A 19,386-nucleotide genomic window follows, 5' to 3' on the forward strand; every position below is an offset into this window, starting at 1 on the left:
AAAGGTCATCATCAATTGGACACTTGTGCGTGTCCAGTTGGAGGGTCCATGGTCCCAGCAAGTCTTAACTAGCTTGAAATGAACAACAGCTGACTAAGTTCCTGAAAAACAACTTGGGCAAACATCTTAAGAGTCGTGACATTGTTTAGGCTACATGACGCTTGGAGGATATGCAAGTTTTTGTAAAAACAAAGCGAGCTTGATCAGTGAAAGCAGGTTACAGTTTATTATTTTTAAGCAAGTTATAGTTTAATGGATCTGATGGTTACTCTTGGTTTCACCCTCTTTTTCTTTCCTTCTCATTCAACTTTGATACTGCTTTCGTTTGTTCTTGTTAAGAACAGCTGACAGAATTTCCAGCAACTTAGGCATAGTTGGGGGTAGGACTTGGTAGTGGAGGGCAGTGAATGAGCTTTCAATAATATAGACATAAAAAAAGGGAAATTGTAGGACTCCCATAAATTTGGAAGGCATTGCACCAATCTCTTTTACTGAACTCTACTCCAAGGCACAAATTAATTTATTGTACTCATGAATTGTATATACTATCTAACAACTCTACAACAAATGTTCTCGTATCTTTGGGTGCTTGCCCAATTATTTCCTTAGAAATCCCTCTTCTATTTATTTTCTAAAATTAAACAAATATACATACTATTTTTAATACAGAATGACAATGTGTTATACCACTTAACTTATAGTACATGGGAATATATATATTTTTTCACATCTACAACACTGAATAATATTTTCTTGAACCATCTGATCTGTGACAAATAATGTCACTTTTTATTTGTATAGTTTTTTTGATTACCAGTGCACCTTTGACATTTTCATGCACTTAATATGCATTTATTTTTATTCTCATATGATTGGTTGGTCATGTTTTTTGTTTATTCTGTATTGAATGCTTTTATCTTTTTGATTTTTTTGGGGGGTGGTGGTGGTTCAGTAGCTTTCTTTTTTATTTTAGACATCTTTTTTATAATATTCTTTTCCATTATGGTTTATCACAGGATATTAAATACAGCCCCTGTGCTACTTAGTAGGACCTTTATTCTTGATTTTTAAAAGAGTTCTTTCTATACTAGTGTAACTAGTATGATCTGCTCCACAAACTCAAGGTACAAATGTGGTCAAGTACATCCATTAATTTTCAAGGCCTGCCACATGCCCTATTAGAAGAAAGTCTAGTTTTCTCCACTGTGGTTTTCCCTCGTCTCCACTGATTGTCCAAGAATACTGAGGGGGGCTTACTCAGCCCAAAGGGCACCTCTTTTAATAGCCAAATACAGAGAGAACTAGAACTGGTGTCTACTCAGTTCTCCTTTGCCACTGAGTCTTTGCACATCCACATAAATTCTCCTTAACTTCAGATCTTGGTGAGCATAAAGGGTTTTTGGTCTCCTATTCCCTTTGGGTACCAGGCTTCTAAGGCAAACTGATTCACGTCCTCCCCAGTGACCCACTAGGTAAAACTAAGGTGAGGCAGCTGCTAATTGGAAAGAAACACACACACACACCCCAAAAAGTTTTTTTAAATTTAATTTATTTATTTATGGCTGTGTTGGGTCTTTGCTGCTGCACGCAAGCTTTCTCTAGTTGCGGCGAGTGAGGGCTACTCTTTGTTGCGGTGCGCGGGCTTCTCATTGCGGTGGCTTCTCTTGTTGTGGAGCACAGGCTCCAGGTGCGTGGGCTTCAGGAGTTGCAGCACCCGGGCTCAGTAGTTGTGGCACATGGGCTTAGCTGCTCTGCGGCATGTGGGATCTTCCCGGACCAGGGCTCGAACCCATTTCCCCTGCACTGGCAGGTGGATTCTTAACCACTGCGCCACCAGGGAAGTCCAACACACCAAAAAGTTTTGTTAGAATCTTCTTGCAGGACAGTGGGTGCCTTCACCAATTACATTTGCATAACTAAGACAGCCTTCATAGAACAAAGAATATCAACTTCATCTGATTAAAATTTTAAAAATAAACAATAAAAAATACTGTTAAGAGATACGATCTTAACCCTTTATCATATATGTTGTGTACATATTTTTCCATTTGTGAATTGCTTTTTAGCCTTGAATATCTTTTTTTGTTTTTTTTACGGGAGGGGGGCTACACCTGTTTTAAATTTTTTATGTAGTCAAAGGTACGGCCTCAACTTTTATTTCTTAAATCTTCATCAAGATTCAAAAGACATTTCTCATACCAAATTTATAAAAGACATTTACCCAAACTTCCTTTTGGTACTTTAATGTTTTCATTCTCTCACATTTCTAATTTTCATCTCTCCACAGTTATTTGGCAAAGGAGTGAGGTAACGACCTAATTTTCTTTTTGCTGTGTATGACCAGCCAGTTGCACAAACATCACTTATTAAGACCTAACTCTTCTCCATGATTTGAACTGTCCCTTTATCATATGTGGGCACTTCCCACAGCAATTATTTCAAAACTTTTCAACTATTTTATTCCCTATCAGCCACTTTTCCATCACTCTCAGCAGACAACTCTTCACAAATAATTGAGTCTGTCAAGAATTCCAACTTTTGCTGCAACTCCACTCTTCATATGAACATAGACCATTTTCTACCTCTAGAACAAGGCTCAGCAAACATTTCTGTAAAGGGGCAGATAGTAAATATTTTAGACTTGGAAGGCCAAGAGGCAAACTCAAGGATATTACATGGGTTTTTATATAAAAGGTCTACTAACGAGAAGAATTTTTTTTTCTTTTTAGGAATAACATTAATTAATTGGGGACTCTGATCAGTTGCAAATATTCATCCATTAAAATCATTCTTACTTTCTGGGACCATGCAAAAGCAGGCCAGATTTGGCCCCTGACCTTTGACATCTTCCCTCTGTCCATTAACTTGAGAAGAATTGCCCCAGATCATCCCACCTATCCACCAAGGCCATTTCCGGATCCCAATTCTTCCCTGCCTTTTCAGTGACATTAGCCATCAGTCTACTTAGCAATTCTATTCCAATTCCAAATGGTCCAATCCCTGGACCATTCCTTTCAGTGATTAATTTGTATATTTACATAATAAAAGACAACCTTTTTAAGGCTAAACAAAATATAAAAGTAATTAAAAATAGGTAGGCAGCACTTTCTATTGACCATAGTATATTTACAACTAAGGGAAGTTAGTTGTAACTAACTTCCTCTAGTAAACCCACACATTTCTATGACAAGTATAATACAAAATAACAAAAAAAATTTTTTAAATCATTTGTAGTTAGTTTTAGAATACAGACAATTTTTTGTCCATCAGCCTTGGTTTCCTATTTCCATTCTCTCTTCTTTATTATTAACTTATGGCTATCTTTCCTAAGGATACATTGTCTGGAGAATGGTGATTCATAACACAATAATGTGCTAGGTAGTTAGAAAAAGCCAACCTTTAACAAATAAAACACCATATATACAAAAACACGTACTACAATGGAGTCTTTATTATATTAACATTGTATTGACTTTATGCGAAAGTGCTCCAAGGCTATAATCTAGGAGACCTGTGCTTAAATCCTGATGCTAAAACTAATCCAGGATTCATTTTTCTCAACTATCTAACAGACCACTGCTAATTTCCACTTTTAATTTTACCTTTACATTTTTTGGGGAAATAATCTTAAGTATGTTAAAGAGTTATAAGCACAGCAGAAAAATGTTTTTTTTCTTTTCCTGGCTCATTTGAGAGCAAACAGAGATGCCCCATCATTCTCAAACATTTTCAAGTATTTCCTACAAATGAGGATATTCTCCTAAGTAGCCACAGCACAACTATCAAGACCATACATCACTACTACCTCAGACCCATTTAAGTTTTACCAATCGATCCAGAAATGTCCTTTGTATCAAAACAAATTTATCATTTTAACCATTTAAAAATATACAGCTCAGTGGCATGAATACATTCACATTTTGTGCAACCATCGCCACCATCTATCTCCAGAACTTTTCCATCTTTCCAAAATGAAACTTCATACCCATGAAGCAATAATTCTCCATTTTTTTCCTTCCCACACCACGGCAACCACAATTCTGCTTTCTGTCTCTGTGAATCTGCCTATTCTAGGTACTTCACATAAGTGGAATCATACAATATTTGTCTTTTTTGTGTTTGGCTTTTTTCACTTAGCATAATGTCTTCAAGTTCCATCCATGTTGTTGCATGTGTCAGAGTTTCCTTTCTTCTTAAGGCTAAATAATATTCCATGGTATGTATATACCACATTTTGTTTATACATTCATTAATCAGTGGACATGAGTTGTTTCCAACTTTTAGGTATTGTGAATAATGCTGCTATGAACATTGATGTACAAATATCTGTTCAAGTTCCTGCTTTCAGTTCTTTTGGGTATATACCCAGAAGTGGTAGTGCTGGACCACATGGTAATTCTAAGTATAATTTTTTGAGGAAGTGCCATATTGTTTTCCAGAGTGGCTGCACCTTTTCACATTCCCATCAGCAATGCACAAGGGTTCCAATTTCTCTACATAAAAGCCAACACTTGTTTTCTTTTTTTCTTCTTTTCTTTTGATAATAGCCATCCTAATGTATGTGAAGTGGTATCTCATTGTGGTTTTGATTTGCATTTTGTCAGTCTTTTTAATCTCCTTCAATCTGGAATAGTTCCTCAGTCTCTCCTTGATGTTTGTGACCTTGATAGTTTTTCTTTTGGTCCTTCAAGTGAATAGTGGCTCAAGCAGAAGTTTAATTATCACTCTCATAAATTCCAAAACCAATGGTCCTGATCAGTAGATAGTGATTCAAGATTCCATGCTTCTTCCATATTGCAGCTTTGCCATCTTCTTAACGTGGTTTCCAAATGACCTTGAAATTCTGAAGATTGGAGACATGCTATTTTGTAGAATATCTCTCAGTTTGTGTTTATCTGATGTTTCCTCATGACTAGATGCAGGTTATACAATTTTAGCAGGAATGTAAAAGAATTATGTTCTGTGTTCTCATGCCATCCTAATATAGTTTTGATTTGTCTCATTACTGGTGGCTTAAATTCAATTTGTGATTAAGGCAGTGTCTGCTACTCTTCTCCACTAAAAAGTTATTCTTTTCTTTGTAATTAATAAATATTTTGTAATATTTTGACACTACGTTAAGTATATAAATGATACTAAATTATGCAAATATGTAAACTTTGAGGATATGTTAATAAAATTTCCTCAACAAACTTTCGATTTATTTATTTCTTTTCATCAGTTTGGATTCATGGTTTCCTATTTTATTCAGTGGGTTATAATCTGTTCCTATCATTACTTATTTTGATACTCAAATTGTTCCAGATTTGGCTACTCAAAACTTATTAAAGCTGGCTTTTCTTACCTTTTAACGTGTTACCATCATTTTATGAAGACTTCCTTACCTGCAACAATAAAATATTCCCGGCTCATCTTCTGTTTTCTCTGCTGTAGGCTTGGAATCAGCCATTTCACCAAGGGGCTCTAGTTCTTTTTAAAAGAGAAGGGTATTTAAGAGCTAGGATCTGGGTGCTAGGTGTATTATTATTATTATTTTTAGCAGACTTCAGGTTTTACTGCCAAAAATTACAAAAACAAAAAATTTCTGCTTTTTAAAACCTGTGAAGTTTTAGAATTGTAAATGAGGGGCTGTGAATCTCTAACATCTACTTTAATTTTATTTTTTTAATTTAATTTTTTTACTGAGGTATTGTTGATGTACAATACTTGCTAGGTGTATTTGTTGCTATTGGGGTATTGTTGCTCCCAAGCCTCTCAGTGGAGAGACATAAGGAATATATGTTCTATGTACACACATATACGTAAATATGTAAAGGGTGGCAGAATATGCCACCCCAAAATGTGCTAATATGGCCTAAGGATTATTTTGAACAAAATGTTCTTAAAAAACAGCAGGTGCAGGAAGGGTGTTCTGACTTCCCCTTTTCTACCTGAAAGCAGGAGATGAAACGCCCATGTAAAAGATGTATTCCTTATACCAGGAGGAAAGACACATTCTTATCACCAGAGATAGGGAGTCGATGCTGAGAAAATTGTATACAACAGACCTTGTTAAAATAACTCTTATCTTCCTTTAGTCTCCCCATATATTTAAGTTACTCTTCCACAATTGCCTCTCTTTGTTCAACTTAATATATAAGCCCTTAGGTTTCGTCATTGCTTTGGGTCATTTCCTTATGAGGGCTCCCAAGTCACGTAAAACTTATATTACATAAATCTGTATGCTTTACTCCTCTTAATGTTTTTTTAAAAAATATTTATTTACTTATTTATTTAGGCTGCCCCAGGTCTTCGTTGCGGCATGCAGGATCTTCAGTTGCGGCATGTGTACTTCTTAGTTGTGGCATGCAGACTCAGTTGCAGCATGTGGACTCTTAGTTGTGGCATGCAAACTCTTAGTTGTGGCATGCATGCGGGATCTAGTTCCCCGACCAGGGACTGAAGCCAGGCCCCCTGAATTGGGAGCGTGGAGTCTTACCCAGTAGACCACCAGGGAAGTCCCTTAATCTGTCTTATGTCAATTTAATTCTCAGGCCCAGCCAGAGACCTTAAGAGGGTAGAGGTAAAATTTTTGCTTCCATTATATATACATACATATACAATTATACACTTGTCTCATTTATGTATTTATTTCTGTAACTATCTCTATATATTGACACCCATGAGGACACATAGATACCACAATTCCAACCCAGCATTGCAGAGTTTGTTCTAGTTTTCTCTTTCCATATTTGTAACTGAGGAGGATGTCCCCACCCCACCAAGGCTCTGACACATTACGATGGGTTCCATTCCTGCACTGATGCCCTTCTTAACCCTCTTGGGCTACCCTATGCTGGGCTAACCCCTGCCCATGCAAAGCTGTTCTCCCATTGGATGTCTTCCTGACCCTGCTCAGAGTCTAAAACCCTACACTGGGCCTTCCTGCTACACAGATGCCTTCCCCATCCATCGTGGGCTCTGATGCCAGGGCCAGGCCATCCCCCTGTGCTGGCCACTCTCCTCACCCTGTGCTGGCTCTGATGTCCCATGCTGGGTGTCCCCACTCTTCTCTGGCTTTGACTGTCTGTGCTGGGTGATAATCCCCTGCATGGACACACTCTTCACCCTGCTTGTTCTCCAAACTCCTGATGGCCCAACCTCCCATGTAGAAGCCTCTCTCTTCATCCTGCAGAGGCTGACCCCTCTCCCCAGGGGGAAACCCTCCTTAGTCTCTGACTCTGCCCTTGAGCACAGCTGCTCTCTCTCTCAGGCACAAATACCCGCATTGTTGATCCCGCTTAATGGCTTCTGGGCAGAATCGCTGGGGAAGGGAAAAGAAACGGGTAAGAAGAAGAGCTCAGTGACTGTTTTTCATATTTATCAGTTATAATAGACAATGCTGATTGCCTTCACAATAACTCTTCTTTCCACCATCTTTTGTTACTTGCAGCCAAAAGAATTCTAACTGCCCAACTAACCTTACTGATGCCCCTCTCTCAGCATACAACCTTGCTTCTTTCTCAGAGGCTACACAGGCTTTTCCTACTCTTCTATCCACATCCCCTAAGGCACAAAACTACCTACATCTCCACAGTACTCTATCTTCTTTCCCATAATTTCCAGGCAGCGATATTCTTTCTCTTATTCCAAGGCTAATTTACCCATCATGTTTCTATATACTATTTTCTCCCAGATTCTTAGGGAGTCTGCTTTGGTAAAAGTTTCCTTTATTTTCTTATTTTCAAATTCTGGATTATTATTTCTTTTCTTTAAGCAGAAAAATGGCCAAGTCTCTTCCTTCTTATAAACAAAGATAAACCTTCCTCTGATCAGAAAACATTTAATATGTACATTTTTTTGATCCAATATAATTCTGCTTCTAAAAATCACTTATTGGGACTTCCCTGGTGGTCCAGTGGTTAAGACTCCACACTCCCAATGCAGGGGGCCTAGGTCAGATCCCTGGTTGGGGAACTAAGATCCCACGTACTGCAACTAAGCCTGTGTGTCGCAACTAGAGAAGCCTGCACAGCCAAAATAAATAAATTCATTTAAAAAATCACTTATTATTGAATATTTATGAGCACCCATGTGCCAGGTACCATGAATAAAATAAGCAGAAACAGATATCATCCCTGATTTCATGGAGCTTAATGAGACAAATATCAATCAGATAATCACACTAATGAATGCATTATTGCAAATTGAGACCTTAATGATAAAATGAAATATTATGTACTCATATTTGTTGGTCCCTATTCCACTCTTTCCATGCATTAATTTAATCATAAATAATGTATTATACGTACTATAATATGTATATAGTTTTATTATGCCCACCACTATTATGCCCACTTGCAGAAATGAAACTGAGTCAGAGAGAGGTTAAGTAACTTGTCCAAGGTCATACACCCAGTAAGTGATAGAGTTGGAATTGAAACCCAAATTGTCTGGCCCCTGCTCTTAACCATTATGCTATACTGGTCCTTACAAGTAGCTATGAAGAGGGATCTTTTTTTTTTTTTGATTAAAAAAAATTATTTATTTATTGTTTCTGGCTGCATTGGGTCTTTGTCGCTGCGCACGGGCTTTCTCTAGTTGCAGCGAGCAGGGGCTGCTCTTCGTTGCAGTGTGCGGGCTTCTCGTTGTGGTGGCTTCTCTTGTTGCAGAGCACGGGCTCTAGGCATGTGGGCTTCAGTAGTTGTGGCACGTGGGCTCAGTAGTTGTGGCTCGTGGGCTCTAGAGTGCAGGTTCAGTAGTTGTGGCACACAGGCTTAGTTGCTCCATGGCATGTGGAATCTTCCCAGATCAGGGCTCGAACCCGTGTCCCCTGCACTGGCAGGTGGATTCTCAACCACTGCACCACCAGGGAAGCCCGAGGAATCATTTTTTAGTTTTATTTTTTATTTTTCGCTGCCTTGAGTCTTCGTTGCTGCTCACAGGCCTTCTCTAGTTGGGGTGAGCGGGGGCTACCCTTCGTTGCGGTGCATGGGCTTCTCACTGTGGTGGCTTCTCATTGCAGAGCACGGGCTCTAGAGCACAGGCTCAGTAGTTGTGGCACACGGGCTTAGTTGCTCCGCAGCATGTGAGATCTTCCCAGACCAGGGCTCAAACCCGTGTCCCCTGCATCGGCAGGCAGATTCTTAACCACTGCGCCACCAGGGAAGTCCCAGAAAGAGGGATCAATGAGGATATCCAACAAAGAAAACTGATCTAGACAGGAGCTTTCTGAGGAAGTACTGCTTGAGCTCAGACCTCAAGTTTGAGTAGGCATTAACTCTGCAAAGTGGGTGGTGGTGGTAGTAGGAGAAGCAATCATTTCACCTAGAGGGCAGAATGTGCAAAGGCCCTGAGGCAAGAGGGAGCATGGCACAGTGAAGAAACTGAAAGGTCAATATAGCCAGAATGTAGAAAGCAAGGGAAAAGTGGGACATTATATGGCTAGAGAGGTAGTCTAGGCCAGATGAAACGGGGCCTTATTGGCCCTTAGGGATTTTGTTTTTCATCCTAAGAGAAAGCCATGAAGATAAGGATTGGGGAAGCAGGGATCAATTTTCTTTGAAAAGATTACTCAACTCCAGTTTAGACAGTGAATTATAGGGGAGTCACAGTACATGTGGAGATGAGGCTTGTGATATCTTGAGGGTGGTAAGTTGACTTAGGGTGGTGACAGTGGAAATGGAGGGATGTGGAGAAATATTTAGAAAGTCAAATTGACAGGACTGGGTAAAAGATTAGATATGAGGGGTGAGAAGTTGTAGGTTTTAAGGACAGGACGACCCCCTCCTGTATGTAATCTGTCAATAAAATCAGTTAATGTATCTTCTAAATATCTTTCTTTCTAGCTCAAAACACCATTTATTGAGATAGGGAATGTGGAAGAAGATGAGGTTTGGGGAAAAGATTACTGAGTCTTGGACGTGCTGACTTTGCAGTGCCTTTGAGACATTCACGTGGAGATATTAACTGACCTGGGCTAAAGTCATACACTTGGCAGTTATTATATGGATGGCAAATGAAGCTGAAGCATGGATGAGTTTGCCTAGGGGAAGAAAATTGATTGAAAAGAGAAGGGGGTCTAGAGCTGATATTTCAGAAAGCCCAACACTGAATAAGTCTGAGTACAGCAAAGTGCTAACTTTGTAGGCCTGTACTGATCAAACCCTGCACATTCCAAAGAAAGGCTTGTTTTTAGAACTGTTCTTGATTGACTCCTGGGAGATGATAACCTCTGAGCCCTTGGAATACTCTGCCTGTAAGAATGGTTTGTATGCCTGAGGCCTTGGGCCACACTGTATCACTTTGACTGAATAGTTTAAGCTATCAATGTGATTTATGCTGATCATCTGTTTTAGTATGCCTGAGGCCTTGGACCATGATGTATCAGTTTGACCTCTGTGGGCTGGCATTTGAGCAGCTGAGGTCAGTTATGTGGGTGATCCATGCCTATGTGACAGACCTTCCCCCAAAATAAAAACCCTGTATACCAAGGCTTGGGTGAACTTCCCTGTTTGGCAACACCGCACAAAGGTGTTGTCACACATCATTGCTGGGAGAATTAGTGCCTGTGCAACTCCACTGGGAGGAGACACCTGGAACCTTGTGCCTGTTTTCTTCTGGAATTTTCTCCATGGACCTTTTACATTTGCTGATTTTAATCTGTATCATTTCACTGTAATACACCATAACCATGAGCATACCAACTTTTCTGAGTCCTATGAGTTCTTCTAGTCTGTTTTTGGGGACCCTGACACAGTATGTAAAAGAAAAACAGCAGTCCAAGAAGTAGGAAGAAAACCACCGGAGTATGGTGTCATGAAAGCCATGGAAGTAAGTGATTCCAGAAGGGGGAATTGTCAAAGGTGTGAAATCCCATGGAGAAAACAAGTAAGGTTAGGAATAAAATATGTCTACTGGATTTAAAAAACATGGAGGTCCTTGATGACCTTAGCAAGAGCTGTTTTAGTAGAGTGATGGAAATGGGAAGCCAGGCCAGAGTAGACTGAAGAATAAGTGGGATGTGAGGAAACAGAGAACTTTAGACAGAGAAGCAAATTTGAAAAAAAAGATTGCAGGTTAATTTACCTTTATTTATAGTAGTAAAATACATCAAACATAGTCTAGTTCTTTAATAACCTAATAAGAACCCTTTGAATTTATATATTAAAAATTTTTACAACGGGTATACTTGTTGAATCAGCAATTCTATCTTTAGGAATAGTCATAAAAAATAACTATAGACATGCAAAGTATTATTCATCACAGTGCTTATCACAGTATTGTTTATAATAGCAAAAAGTTGAAAACAACCTTATTGTGTAAGAACAGACAGCTAATATATTAGAGTACACTCACATTATGAAGTCTGTTTATTGTCTAAATTGGAATGTATCTTACTGGTTACAAGAATTAGAGATAATGTGTGTGAAATCACTTTGTAAACTGTAAACTGCTGTTCAAATGTCCTGTTTATTACTGGGATTAAAAATGTGCCCCCAGAAGGCCTTAGAAACATAGAAAAGCCAAAGAGCTAGCAATTAGACTCAGAACTCTGCCATTTGTCCCTCTTTTCTTGGTACTAGTGATTCTCAAACTCAGACAACTTGGCACCTGGAAGTCAAAGGGCGCTTTGCACAACATCATGAAATTCTGAGAAGTGAACTTTATTTTTTCTAAGATCTTGTTTTTAATTATCTTAAGCCTTATGATCACAAAATCTACAAATTTGTGCTGATGGTGTATCTCCCCTACTTTGTCTAATGAGTTTGCAAAGACACCATTACCAATCACATATATACAGGAGTTTTATAGTTTCATGTCGTTTTGAATAGCTGTTTAAAGACAATCCTGAATTATAACTCAGTCTCACTCAGATAGTAAAGGATTTAAAAGCAAAGTTTAACTTGCTATTATATCTTGTCACACTGACTTTTAAAAGCCTCTGACCTTATAGATCATCTATAAAATGTGAGAAGTGTTAAATATTCTTTGATATTTTACATAAACCACACTAAAATGCCTTTTGTTAAGTAAAAGGCAACATTTTACTTATTTATTTATTTTTCTCTTTCCTTTTTGGACGCACTGCGTGGCTTGTGGAATCTTAGTTCCCAGACCAGGGACTGAACCTGGGCCCTCGGCAATGAGAGCGTGGAATCCTAACCATTGGACTGCCAGGGAATTCCCAAAAGGCAACATTTTGGATACGGGGAATTTTGGATTGGCATAGTTAAGACCAAAAAGATAAAATGGATATTTCTACCTTGTCTTCAGCCCTTTAAAGCCTAATGGACACAAACTGAAATGCAGGTGAGTCTTGCTCAGTTGTATGAGACAACAAAGCGATTTTCCCAGTATTTAAATATTATACTCAAATAATTAGTTCTATAAACCTAAATTAAAACCAGTATCCTACAGGTTTTGAGATGGCATTCACCATCTTTGTGAAAAGTTCGATATTACCAATCAAGTCTGATTATATCTTTGGAAGAGGGAAACAGTGACAGTACTTGCTGAACTGGAATTCCTATCAAAATTCAAAAAGCTCATCATATTAATTTAACCACAGCCAATCTTATTTAAATCAGGACTATCCAAAAAAAAATTCTGTCAGCCACTCATGATCTGAATTCTGGTATATGAGATCAATTTAAATATGTTACACATAAAAGAAGTTGAGACATTTCTGTTTTGTAAGAAAATAAGGCAGTGGGCCAACTATTACTCATTAGAAGCTTTGAGATAAGCTATCAAGTCTGCCCTTTCTGTCTTCTTCTTAATGCCAGCGAAGATCATTTTTTTCCAGGGATGTACTTCTTAGGATTCTCCAAATACATTTCTCCCCAGATGATGCCCTTGTTCTTGTTGGCATCAGTGTAAGAGAATCCCAGGGGCCTGACCTGTCTTCCATCCAGGACCATTTATTATGCTTGCCTTACTTTTCCACGGTGTGGCACTGGGCATATTTCTGGACAAAAATCTTGCCCTTCTCAACATCACCCATTTTAATTTTGGTTTTTTGACATGTGCTTTAGGAAGGTCCTTGCTCTGAAGTTGGACTTCCTGCTAAGTGCAAGGATATGCTAATCCAAGGTACATGTGCTTATGTACCTGTGTTCAGAGAAGTGAACTTTAAATCACAAGATGTCCCCTTTATATCCCCTGGCCTTACCCACTCATGATTGCTAATATGGCACATTAACAGAAATTCCCCAAATCTTTTTTTTTTTTTTTTGGCTGTGCCACGTGGCTTGTAGGATCTTAATTTTCTGACCAGGGACTGAACCTGAGCCTTTGGCAGTGAAAGCGTGGAGTCTTAACCACTGGAATTCCCCAGAAATGCCCCAGATCTTAACCGCAGCTCAGCATTCCTCTGCTGGTCCTCGTGACCTCTTCCTTCCCCGCTGATGGCCGTAGTTGCTCTGTCCAAGAGTGGCAGAACCAGCCATTGCAAACCTTTACCCTATTCTTGGGCTACTCTGCCTCACTGTTGCCAACCTGCTGTGCTCTCACCATTGCTCACCTAGCTATGTCATTCCCAGTGCTCTTTCTCTTTGCTGGACAATTGTAAAGTTCTTTTCACTTCTGGTTACCAGCAATATCAGGGCAGTTTTCTCCACAGCAGAGCTACTAGGCATCTACTGATAGCTCTCCTTTATTTCAGAACTGTGTTTTTCTTATAATGTTTGGGCAAGCTGGTCAGGGGTAAAAGATAGCCTAGGTTAGGGGAATGGCTGGATCCTTACACTCGCTGCTCAGTTCAGCCCACAGAATGGTTTCTCTTCTTGAGATTTTTCTCTGAGGTATCTTTGTTTCTCCCTCCAGTTCTGTTCCCTTCATGAACCTTTAGGTCTGTCTACTTTTACATTCATTTCATGTTTACCATGCGCCAGGTACAGTTAGCACTTTATAAATATTTAATTGTCAACCTTGAAGTAGATCGTACTAGTAACAAAAGCCCTTTTACAAATGAGGAAACTGAGGCAAGCGAAGTAAGTTACCCCAAATCACACAGCTAGTAGGTGGTGGAACGAGGCTTCAAACTAGGCATTCTGGCTCCAGCACAGACTCAACCTCCATGCAATACAGTCTCTTCATCAGGCAGGTTTATCCATATCATACGTCAGTCTTATGATTTCACAGTTTCTCCTGCAAGATTTCTGGGTTTCCATTGCAAATTGAGAATGTAGCTGATTCAATGTCCCCAAGTACTCCATGACAATTTAATTCCAGGCACTGCATTCTCAGGGCACACAGTAAATTATATTGGTGGGGGGACAGTTTGCTCTCTATAAAATTATATCGTTTTCAAAAACAACACTTTTGGGCTTCCCTGGTGGTGCAGTGGTTAAGAATCCGCCTGCCAATGCAGAGGACACGGGTTCGAGCCCTGGTCCGGGAAGATCCCACTTGCTGCAGAGCAACTAAGCCTGTGCGCCAAAACTACTAAGCCTGTGCTCTAGAGCATGTGAGCCACAACTACTGAGCCCATGTGCCACAACTACTGAAGCCCACGCGCCTAGAGCCCATGCTCCACAAGAGAAGCCACTGCAATGAGAAGCCTGTGCACCACAACGAAGAGTAGCCCCCACTCACCGCAACTTGAGAAAGCCTGCACACAGCAATGAAGACCCAATGCTGCCAAAAATAAATAAGTAAATAAATAAAAATTTTTAAAAAGTGTTAAAAAAAACAAGCAATTTTATACTAGATTTTTATAGTATTTATTTATTTTTTGGCTGTGCTGCGCGGCATGTGCTGAACCCATGCTCCCTGTAATGGAAACATGAAATCCTAACCACCAGACCATCAGGGAATTCCCTTGTACTAGATTTTAATAAAGGCAAGTCGTAGCAGGCATCAAAAGCTTAAGAAAAATGCAAGGAAACAAAGATTTTGGTTGAGAAATTTGGTCCACTAATTTGTTTTTTTGAAGTGAATTTGGAGAAAAGTCTTTATTTGCTCTTTATTATATATACACCTTATTTTTCACCACCTGTACAGATACCACCCTGGTTCAATCCACCATTATTCCTCGGCTGAAATATTATTGTATTAGCAACCTAACTGGTCTTCCTTCTTCCACTCTGACCCCCTACAAGTGATTTCTACAGTAAACAGCCACAGTGACTCTTCACAACTTTGGGTCTTTGATCAAAACTCATCCAAGATTTCCTATCTCACTCAGCATCTTAAAACCGGAGTATGAGTATTCGGGTACTACAGTGGAGGAAATTTTTCCAAAGGGTACACAAGGATAGTTTTAAGAGATTTAATTTTATATTAATTCATATATATATACACATATGTATACATGCATTTTTTAATGCAGTGCTTATGTCAATAAAAATGAAAAATGGAATTGATACAGGACTTTATCTCTTCCTAGTAATGTTATATACATCCATGCCTACACAAACTAAAAAAAACTATGTCATCTCATTAAAAGACAGTCCCAATTAACATTTTACTTTTCATGTTTAATATTTATTTAATGAAATAGAACATTTTTGATCATGTACTTTTAAAATGGATGACGATGTTTGTTAAACTACTTGTTTACCTTTCCATTGGACAGATTTAAAAGTAATGTGACAATTAAAAAATGTTGGTATTGCAAAATGTCAGAAATGGCACTCTTTGCAACTATTTACACTCCTGATGAAAAATGTTAAGAATCAACTTATAATGTTCGAGGGAGAAAATAGTTTTTCTAAGTTCTTTTCCCGGGCACAGAAGTTTAAAAAGTTGAAGGCCATTTCTGTATATGACCTGGCTCCTTTACTATTATGTCATATTCTACTACTCTTTCCCCCTTCAAGGCACTCCAGCCACACAGACTCTTTGCTGTTCCACTTACAAGCCAAGACTGTGCCTCAGGCCCTTTGTACTTACCGTTTGTTCCTCTGCCTGGAACACTCTTCCGGAAGAGAACCACAAGCTTGTTCACCTATCAGCCGAGGCCTTCCCCAATCATCTCTAATCTCTTTTACTCTGCTTTTTTTTCTTCATAGCATTTATCACTCCCTGCATATATTTATGTCACTCTTCCTCCAGACTGCAAACTCCTTGAAAGTAAGGATCTCCTTTGTTCTTTGCTATAATCCTATCATCTCTAAAACACTACCTGACTCATAGTAAGAGGTCACTATTTTTGAACGAATAAATGAAAAATGTTTCGAGGTGGTTTAAGGACTTTTACCAGCTCAAGGATAACGGTTTCTTGGGAACACTGTCAGAAGAGGAAAGCACTTCACAATCCTAACATTAAAACAGCCGCAGTACTTGTTTCTCAATAAAGACCCTTCCTGAAAGCTTCTATTACCGACACTGTTAAGGCATTTGCAACCCAACTCCCGCCAGGGCACTAAGTGAGACTCTCAGGACATAATACTGGTTAGATCGTGACTCCCCAAACTGACGCACATCAGTATCAGCCAAAGCGCTTTCAACATTCATGAGCTCACCCCCACTTCCTGATGTAGGTCTGGGGTGTGGTCCTGGAACAGCTCTGCTTTGAAAAAGCTTCTCAGTTGATTGGTTTTCTGAAGCGTAGCAACGTCAGAGAATCAATCACCTTAAGAAGCTAAAAATAGCTGCTAAAATAGCTGTTTTTCCTCATTGGGTCTTTTCAGCCTATTTCTGGTACGCCACCAGTTAAATACAAAAATCCTCACTTTACTGCTCCCCTGAGACACAACCATCCAAAGGAACGCGGCCAGTTAAAGCACAGAGACCCAGGAGGTCGGCACCTCGGAGCCAGGAGGCCAAGGCGTCTGACCCCGCGCCGAATGAGGTTTCGGCGGAGACGCGCCCGCCTCTGGGGACCTCGCCGCCAGAGAGACACTCCGGCCTTCCACCCTTGCCCGCTCTTCCCCGCACCATCGCCGCGGCCGAGCTCTTAACCACCCAGACCAAAGATAGTTCAGCGTCAAGAGCCTCTGACTTTAAACGCTCACTGCTAGCCAAACTGCAACGGGGCGGACTCCACGCGCCGGCCACGGAGGTCAGGAAGGGCGGCCAGGACGTCTGCGCGCCCGCGCCCCAAGTTCCCGCCTCCCTCCGGAGGACGTCCGTGCGTACGTGCGCGCGCCGCGCCCGCCCTCTTGCAACCGTGCGACGCGAGGGTGGGGGCGCCGCCTGCGCGCGCGTTCTCGTTCCTTCGTTCGCTTGCCTGCTCGCTCTCGGCGGCCGCTCTCGTTGCGGCTGCGGCTGGGGCTGGGGGCGGCGGCGGCGGCGGCGGGCGGCGCGGGGCGGTCCGGCGGGTTCAAAGAGGAAAACATGGCGGAAAACAAAGGCGGTGGCGAGGCTGAGAGCGGCGGCGGGGGCAGCAGCAGCGCGCCGGTAACTGCCGGGGCCGCCGGGCCCGCGGCGCAGGAGGCGGAGCCGCCTCTCGCCGCGGTGTTGGTGGAGGAGGAGGAGGAGGAAGGCGGCAGGGCCGGCGCGGAGAGCGGCGCGGCCGGGCCCGACGACGGGGGGGTGGCCGCGGCCTCCTCGGGCTCGGCCCTGGCTGCCTCAGCCCCTGCAGCCTCAGTGGGCCCTGGAATTCCCGGGGGGGCGGTATCGACGCCGGCCCCAGCTCCGGCTTCGGCTCCTGCTCCGGGTCCCTCGGCGGGGCCGCCTCCTGGTCCGCCAGCCTCGCTCCTGGACACCTGCGCCGTGTGTCAGCAGAGCCTGCAGAGCCGGCGTGAGGCGGAGCCCAAGCTGCTTCCCTGTCTTCACTCTTTCTGCCTGCGCTGTCTGCCGGAGCCCGAGCGCCAACTCAACGTGCCCATCCCGGGGGGCAGCAACGGCGACATCCAGCAAGGTGAGCGGGAGGCCCGGCCCGAGGTCTGGGCCGAAGGGGATTTGCGGTGCCGAGGAGGATCTGGGGACGGAGGTGTTCGGGCCCGGGGCTGCTCGGACCGGCGTAATCCTAAGGGGTCTGAGGTGAAAGACACGGCTCCTGGGACAGTTTCCCGAGAAGCTGGACCTCCAGAGATACGGGGAGGGTGAAGGGAGGGGTGCCGGCTGCGAGAGGCTGGGGGAGGGGACACCGGCTGCAGGGGAGGTTCACGATGTGCGGATACGGGCCGGGAAGGGGTGGACTCTGGCCGAGCGCAGGTTCGGGAGCGGGTGGAACGGACTGTGAGAGAAGAGGGGGTCTGGGAATCCGCTTGTGAGAAGCATTTTGGAGGGAAGGCCTAGGCGCGAGAGGTGTTGAGGTAGTAGTTCAGAGATAAGGGCAGTGAGGATGAATTGCCTTAGAGGGAGAGGATTTGATCTGTTCAAAGCTAGGGGAAAGAAGGACTAGGGAGGTTAAAGGGCATTAGAGAATTTGGGGCTACGAGAAGCCGTCTGGTAGAGAGTAATTTTAGGATGACATTGAGAAGGAGGAACTCTGGAAGCAAAATAGCTGTGAGGGGCCTGCATGGATAGGGAAAAATCTTAAGGTTTAGGGGTGAAGGAGAAATGAACTTTGAAGGGAATTGGGGGTTAGGGAGAGCTGGGCATGAATTTCAGTTCCTTGTACATTAATGAACACTTAGTGTTTCGGATACTGTGCTAGAATTGGATAAAATACTCAATGAGGAGCTCATTCACAGTCCAACATAGGGGAAACAAACATGTAAGGTACAGCAGTGGAGGTGGGTCCTTGGTACAGTGGTTGTGGGACAATCAAGAGAAGGTCAAGGAAACTTCACTGAAAAGGAAACCCTTGAGTAGGTTTCTTGAAGGGTGAGTAGCTCCCTGGGTTGGAGAGTTTTCAGGGCACAGGGCACCTTACACATCCCTGGAGCTAAGCGATGTGTAAGGTGATTGGTGGAAATTAGGTTGGTTTGATGGGCTGAATAGGTAGGGGGTCTGCAGTGCCTTATCTGAAACCCTTGAGACCAGGTGTGTTTTAGACATCAGAATAGGTTGGAAATTTTTCTTTTTCCTGGTAAGGTCTCTAACACTACTGCAGGGTCTGGGTTAACAACTCATTATCAAATATTAATGTTTCTGCAGTGAAGTATGTGAATATCATTCTAATGGGATAGACCAATAACCTCTTGCAATTCAGAGTGGGTTTTGTTGCAGAATTATGAAAAAACTTTAAAATTTCAAAGCTTTTGAATTTTGGAACTTCAGGTACGGAAGGGATTGTGGACTTGTACTAAAGGGTTTGGGATTCATCCTGTAGAATGTATCCTGTACAGTGTAGATAGATTAAAGGGAGTCCCTAACAGATTTTTGTATCAGGAAGATAAAAGGATCACATTTGTGATCTAGAAAGATCACTTGGGAGCACATTGAAGGGTAAGGGAAGAAAAGATCCAAGGCAGGGCCAGTTAGGAGAATCCTGGCAGTAATCTAGGGGAGAAATTAGCATTTGGAGTAGGTAGTAAAGGACTGATATAAGGTGTTAAAGAAGAAAGTGTT

General features: G+C 41.8%; 1 protein-coding gene and 1 pseudogene across 7 annotated transcripts in view; one reads left to right on the forward strand and one right to left on the reverse strand.

The window, feature by feature from the left end:
* Window positions 1-1,532: 1,532 nt before the first annotated feature.
* On the reverse strand, window positions 1,533-16,991 carry LOC111179999 (cytochrome c pseudogene; annotated as a pseudogene).
* Window positions 16,992-17,223: 232 nt separating this feature from the next.
* TRIM33 (tripartite motif containing 33) overlaps window positions 17,224-19,386 on the forward strand; it is a 148,159-nt gene continuing 145,996 nt past the window's right edge. For 6 of the 7 annotated variants that reach the window (XM_089917374.1, XM_089917389.1, XM_089917395.1 and 3 more), the window contains exon 1: window positions 17,225-17,788. In XM_089917374.1, coding sequence (XP_089773500.1) covers window positions 17,263-17,788 — 526 coding nt within the window. In that variant the 5' untranslated portion in view covers window positions 17,225-17,262. Of the gene's footprint in view, window positions 17,789-19,386 lie in introns of all 7 variants that reach the window. The other variant, XM_089917384.1, reaches the window with a different exon arrangement.

Source organism: Delphinapterus leucas, chromosome 1 (assembly GCF_059928025.1).
Source record: "Delphinapterus leucas isolate spDelLeu-1000000601 "Yukka" chromosome 1, BTC_Dleu_Yukka2, whole genome shotgun sequence".
Taxonomy (NCBI): domain Eukaryota; kingdom Metazoa; phylum Chordata; class Mammalia; order Artiodactyla; family Monodontidae; genus Delphinapterus; species Delphinapterus leucas.